Source organism: Arachis ipaensis, chromosome B04 (genome assembly GCF_000816755.2).
Source record: "Arachis ipaensis cultivar K30076 chromosome B04, Araip1.1, whole genome shotgun sequence".
NCBI classification, from domain to species: Eukaryota; Viridiplantae; Streptophyta; class Magnoliopsida; order Fabales; family Fabaceae; genus Arachis; species Arachis ipaensis.
The window spans coordinates 108,071,849-108,078,122 of record NC_029788.2 but is presented as its reverse complement, the minus strand read 5'-3'; the positions used below and the strand labels follow the sequence as shown (position 1 = coordinate 108,078,122).

Sequence of the window (6,274 nt, the reverse complement as noted above, 5' to 3'; positions counted from 1 at the left end):
TGAGATTGATTGTCACTTTGTTCGGCAACGTATCCTTATTGATGCTGTTCGTCTCATTGTTGTTGGAACACTAGATCAGACTGCTGATATCTTCACGAAAGCTCATCATCCGACTTGTTTCCGGACTTTGTTATCCAAACTCAAGTTGGTATCCTTAGCTCCCACTTGAGTTTGAGGGGGGATGTTAGAGAATCATTAGCATCAATTTAGACCAATTAGTATCGTCTATATTTATATAGTATATCTGTATATTAATTATAGGATTCTATGCCTTTATTACTCTAATTCATTTAGCACCTATAAATACCCCTTGTATATTGTACCTTTGATCACATTGAATAATACACTTTTCAAATTACTCTCTCAGTCTCTTGTTTCTAACATAAGCTATATTTATATAAGAAAAAATTGAGTTGGTCTAAGATATATGTGTTTACATTATATTTTGGTGCATGGTTCTTGTTTGCCATTTTTTCTGTAACGAATAAAAAATAAGGTTAATAGATAACAACAGCACCAAGTGCACCTCAATTCACCAGAAATACATCAAAGTAAGAGCTATATATACCTCTATTATTTTTTGTTTACATGAAATAATATGAGTTCAAAATAATATTCAACTCAATCAAACATGCATAAAATGACACCAGAAACACAAGAACAGTATTATGTTTCTAGTTACAGCAAAGATAGGACAATAGCACCAATTACACGTGAATTCACCGGAAATACACTGAAATACGAGCCATATAGACCTCTATTACTTTTTGGTTACATGAAATAATATGAGTTCAAAATGATATTCAACTCAATCAAACATGCATAAAATGACACTAGAAGCACAAAAACACATTCAAATCTCTTAAACACATGAAAATATACGTTAAATTATACGCGAAATAGTACGTAAAACAGTTATCACCGATTGAATAGTATGATAATAACAGTAATATGTAGTTCAAAGTAAGAACACATAATGAATCTACTAAATAAATAGAAATATGACTATCTAGTGTTTTGCGATCGAAATGAGAAAGAGAAAAGTGAAAAAAACTGGACGATTAGTGAACAATATTTTGAATAATCTTTCGTCTTTTGTTTTTGTGTTTTTTGATGGAGATTTTGAACTTCTCTTAGAAATTTTCTTGAGTTTTCGCGACGATTTTGACAGTTTTGTTAAAGATTTCGAGCGTTGTTTGAATTTTTAGGGTTAGAATTTTGGTTGAAGAAAAAGTATTTTTTATAATAGTATGCTATTAAACGGTTGGATTGAGTAAACGTATATTTACAGTTTACACACATGTTAATGTGAAGATTGTTTTTATTGGATTTAGACTAACTTGTATGAACTTATAAACCAAAACACATAAAAGTTTTTAAACAAGTTGTAAAGATATGTTATTAGTTAGGTCGTAACTCGTAAGTGCAAGTTAGAATTCAGAAACACTTTTAAACTAAAGAGTGAATTAACCATTCTACCAAACTGGTTAGATTCGCAGCGAGTCAGCAACGATACTGATTATTATAACCGTAAAACATAGACGACAATAAGGTGCCGTCCTGAAACGCCGTTTCAGATTTACTTTAATCTGAACAAGAAGACGGCACTTGCTGACGTCAGCAAAATGTGGTTCCACTTCACTACCAACTTCCAAGTTCCAACTCTCTCTTCTTCTCCCCCGTTCTTGATGTTTATATTATACACAATAACACCATCATTCACTCACATACCACCACCACCACCTTCCTTTCCAATTCCATGATCATGGCCTCTTCTTCTTCATCAATTGCTTCCAACTTCACCCTTCCGAGGAACAACGACGCCCTATTGAAGCAGTGTGGCAGTAGCAGGGCCGTGTTTGGAAGCGTTCGAGTGTTGAGCAACTCAATAAAACAGTTGCTCAAGTTAAATCACAAACCGCCAAGAAGAAGCTGCGTGACTTGTGCTTCTTCCATTCAGCAGCAGCAGGTGGAACCGTCGCTAATTGTTGATGTTGACAAACAGAAGGATGATGGTAGAGTGTTGAAGGTCGGTCTTATTTGCGGCGGTCCTTCTGCTGAGCGTGGGATTTCCCTCAATTCAGCTAGATCAGTTCTCGATCACATACAGGTAGTATCACTTATCTTGCACAAATACCCATATCACTATTGAATATTCACAATTGCTTCGGTACTTTCTGTGAACTGGAGCCAAATTATCACTTATGGAGCACGCATTAAATGTCTTCCAATTGCACAAGTATTTCTCAAGCTTTAAACTCCTACCAGAATAGAAATAATACGACAAGTTAGTTGTCTAAAGTTTAATTCAAATAAAAATATGTAAGGAGTATTTGAATATAATATACATGTATATAAGGTAATTTTATCACAACTTTAACAAGAATTTGTGTATAAAAATTTATGTTACATATAGTAAACAGGTTGCACTCCTATTTTGGAGAAAGTAAAGCATCAAATTTGTGGTGTTTGAAGTTTGTAACTTACTTTGAAGTTATGAACCCTCTCCTGAGGATAGGTACTAGGAAAGTGGAGACGGGTACAGTTTTGATATGTAATTTGCTACTTTTTGTTATTAAATGTTTAAGTATTTCTTATAAGAGGAAGGTATATGGGACAGGGAATTTGGTACATGATATGTAGGTAAATGAGAGAAACAAGGTAAGTATGATATGACTTCTAAGGTCCTTGAAACTGCCAAATTCTATGCTGAGGCCTAGGTTGACTGGGTTGTGCCGAATTCAGGAACCTTGGGAGAGGTTTCAAAGCTTTCCGGAGAAATTTGAAGTCGGTTACCAACTTTGGTGTTCAAATTGGTCCTTAAATTGACAGTTATTTAACATCCATATTGTGTTATGTGACAGGGAGATGATTTACTTGTGAGTTGCTATTATATTGATTGCAATCTCAATGCATTTTCAATATCTACTGCTCAGGTTAGTATAGTATGTGCCAAAATTGTGTAGCATGACCTTCTATTTAACTATAGTTTTTGACCAAGCTGATTGGTATATCTGGTTGACAGGAATTCTGATCTGAATGTTTCTAAATTTATCTTTTGAATGAAACAAGGATGGATAATCTACAGTTCTAACACTACACATGGCAAAATATTAGCTGAATAGTTTTTCCTTACGGCTTCCTTTTCTTCTTAAACATCACTAAAACATGTTTTTCTAAATTAGCAATGTTTATTGTGATATTAGTCCTGGCTAATCTCAGTAGAACTTAATAAATGAATATCCATTTGATGATCACCTTTGGCTAAAGATTTTTCAGTATCTTACATTTGCCAAGTAATCATGTCTTAGTTTTCTTATAGATGCAACAACTTTATTTGCCTGTTACTACTGAGTGATTTTCGGGTGCATGAACGGTTATTGTTCTCGATTTAAAACTCTAAAGCCAGGGCTTTTACTATCATGTCTTCAATTACTTGGTAGCAAAGTGAAATGGAAAACCAAAAAAGAAAAGTAAAGAAAGAAGGTGATGTTTATTCCTTCCAAGTCATTTTTCTTATTTCCATTTTTTTCCCACAGGTATATTCCAACACCCCTGCAGATTTTGATTTTAAACTTGACAGGTCAGTAAACCCTTTCAGATTTGTTAAAATCACAGTAATAGAATTATTGGTAAAATCTGTTTCTTATTTAGGAACAATTAGTTACGCAACTAATTAATAATGTTCGAAGAGTGGTCTATGAATAACAACTTTGTCACCAATTTTATATTCTTTTTTAACATAAAAAGATTGTTCCTGAACTAAAAAGAATTTTGCTAATAACTTCTCCTTCCTTTTTTTATTTTTATCTTTTTGTTTTGTAATTTTTATCTGCTAAGTACCCCTGAAATTATAGCATGGAACAATTTAATTTGTAATAACTTGTGTAAAGTTGGTGGCTTGTTTATTTTGCAGCCTTGCCCAAAGTTTCCAAACTTTGGATGACTTAGCAGAGCATCTAGCTAAAGCTGTGGATATAGTGTTTCCTGTTATACATGGTCAATTTGGTGAAGATGGCACGATCCAGGTGCAATATATATACGAATTTCTTAAAGGCTGTAATGATTTTGTGTATCTATATGAATATTATTTCTAAATGATAATTATTTTCAGGAATTGCTGGACAAGTATAATGTTCCATTTGTTGGCACAGGATCAAATGAATGTCGAGAAGCATTTGACAAGGTACAAGAATTATGTACTCTCTCTCTCTCTCTCTCTCTCTCTCTCTCTCTCTCTCTCTTCTTTGTTGCTCTCACTATCTTTACTCTACCTCTCGCACTTAGTATTTGCTCAAAGTTTCTGCCAGTATAAAGCATCATTGGAGCTCAGAAAGCATGGATTCATAACAGTACCAAGTTTCTTAGTTCAGGTATTGAAAGTTTTGTTTTAACACTTATTTGATTAGGCAATTCAATTGACCAAATATGTCTTGCACGTGTGTATCTTCTAGTTATTATAATCATATCTTGACATGTATTAGTGTCCAATATCCAGTGTTTACTAAGGTGTTTTTCTAGCTTTATGGTTTAGCATGTATAGTTTTCTGATAAAATGGCCAAGATTTTCTTATTTACATATACTGTGAGACTTGATAACATTATGATGACAATTAGGGTCATGAAACAAACCAATCAGAACTATCAGAATGGTTTAAACGGCATCGGCTAGACCCTGACTCTGGGAAAGTTGTGGTAAGGCACTTGATTTAGTCCATTCCTTGGAGATTTGTTGACTGATTTCAGCAGCTAGTTATGCTCATATACATTTACAATTTTGTCTCAGGTAAAACCAACAAGAGGAGGGTCAAGCATCGGTGTTGGAGTTGCATATGGTGTGGCTGATTCTCTCATTAAAGCCAATGAACTTATCTCCGAGGTATGTTAAGTCTATTCAGAACTGGATGAAGAGAAATTTTTTATTAATGTAACAACTTTTGTTGAAGTAGAATGAAAATAGAGAAAATTAAGGAGGGATACAACTTGACTAGAATTATTTCCTGTAAAATTTATACCTATCTCATAGTATATGTTAAGGTTTTGCCATTGATTTTGTCTGTGACAGGGAATTGACAATAAAGTGTTAATAGAAATGTTTCTTGAAGGAGGGAGTGAATTTACTGCAATTGTCCTTGATGTTGGATCAGGTACACATCGGCGTCCTGTTGTACTACTTCCAACTGAGGTACAATTTTTTTTTCCTTCCACAAACTTTTTTAATTCACTGCTATTCTACTGTGTAACTATTTTTAACCCTCTGTTGGTTCTAAGATTTGAAGTGAGACAGCAGACAGAAAGTATCACTATTCACGGCTTCATGCTGCCTTATCTGCTGAACTGTAGTTGGAATGGAATAGTCAGTCCATTCATGAATCAATAAAAAATGTCAATGCTGATGATTATTCTATTCCTTCCACCCTTTCACACTAATGTCTTGAACTAGACCTTATTGAATTTCTTTTTCTAAAATTCAAATTGAAGTAGCAGAAAGTAAAAGAATTTTTCACTTGAGCAAATATATTGTACTTTTGGTCATAGTATGATGCCATAAATGTGGATATGGGTTTCATGTAGCAATAAATATGTTGTACTAGTTATGAAATTCAGTTTTGTGCTGCCTATGTTAATATGAAATTCATCATACAATACAAGTTGGATATGGAAGTTGCAATCTTCTTTTACCTAATGAATATTTCATAGTCGATAGTAATAGTGCATATTAGATGAACAGGTTGAACTTCAATCCCGTGGCGCAAATGATGTGCAAGAGAATGATGCAATATTTAACTACCGAAGGAAGTACCTTCCTACCCAACAGGTCAGTGTTAGTGTCTGTGTTATGTATGTGGCAAGGTGTATTGCACATGCTTGCTGATCTTAAAAATGGTGTATGAAGTGATCTTTTTCCTCCAGTTTATTGAGTAGTTAATTTCAAGCCAATTACAGTCAGCTTGTATCTTTCTAATTGGATGAAGTATGTATGCTGCATAGGTTGCTTACCACACTCCACCTCGATTTTCCTTGGATGCAATTGAAAATATACGCAAAGGAGCATCTCTGTTATTCCAACAACTTTGCCTGCAAGATTTTGCAAGGATTGATGGATGGTTTTTGCCCAATTCAGCTTGTAACTTACCATCTTCAGAAAGTGAGTTTGGGAGGACGGAATCTGGTACCATCATATTCACTGACATTAACTTGGTGAGATGATTTTCATCCTTGGAAATAATGCAGAAAATTGATTCATGCAGTTTCACTACTTATCTTTTTTTTT

The 6,274-nt window shown here is 34.1% G+C and overlaps 1 protein-coding gene across 1 annotated transcript in view; it reads left to right on the top strand.

Moving 5' to 3' along the window:
- Nucleotides 1,476-6,274, top strand: part of LOC107639645 — a gene marked incomplete in the record, with an annotated part of 15,981 nt that continues 11,182 nt past the window's right edge. Inside the window, 11 exon segments of the mRNA XM_016343200.2 lie at nt 1,476-2,110; nt 2,865-2,936; nt 3,540-3,583; nt 3,917-4,028; nt 4,115-4,186; nt 4,311-4,373; nt 4,618-4,695; nt 4,787-4,879; nt 5,066-5,185; nt 5,732-5,818; nt 5,992-6,201. Coding sequence (XP_016198686.1) covers nt 1,760-2,110; nt 2,865-2,936; nt 3,540-3,583; nt 3,917-4,028; nt 4,115-4,186; nt 4,311-4,373; nt 4,618-4,695; nt 4,787-4,879; nt 5,066-5,185; nt 5,732-5,818; nt 5,992-6,201 — 1,302 coding nt within the window.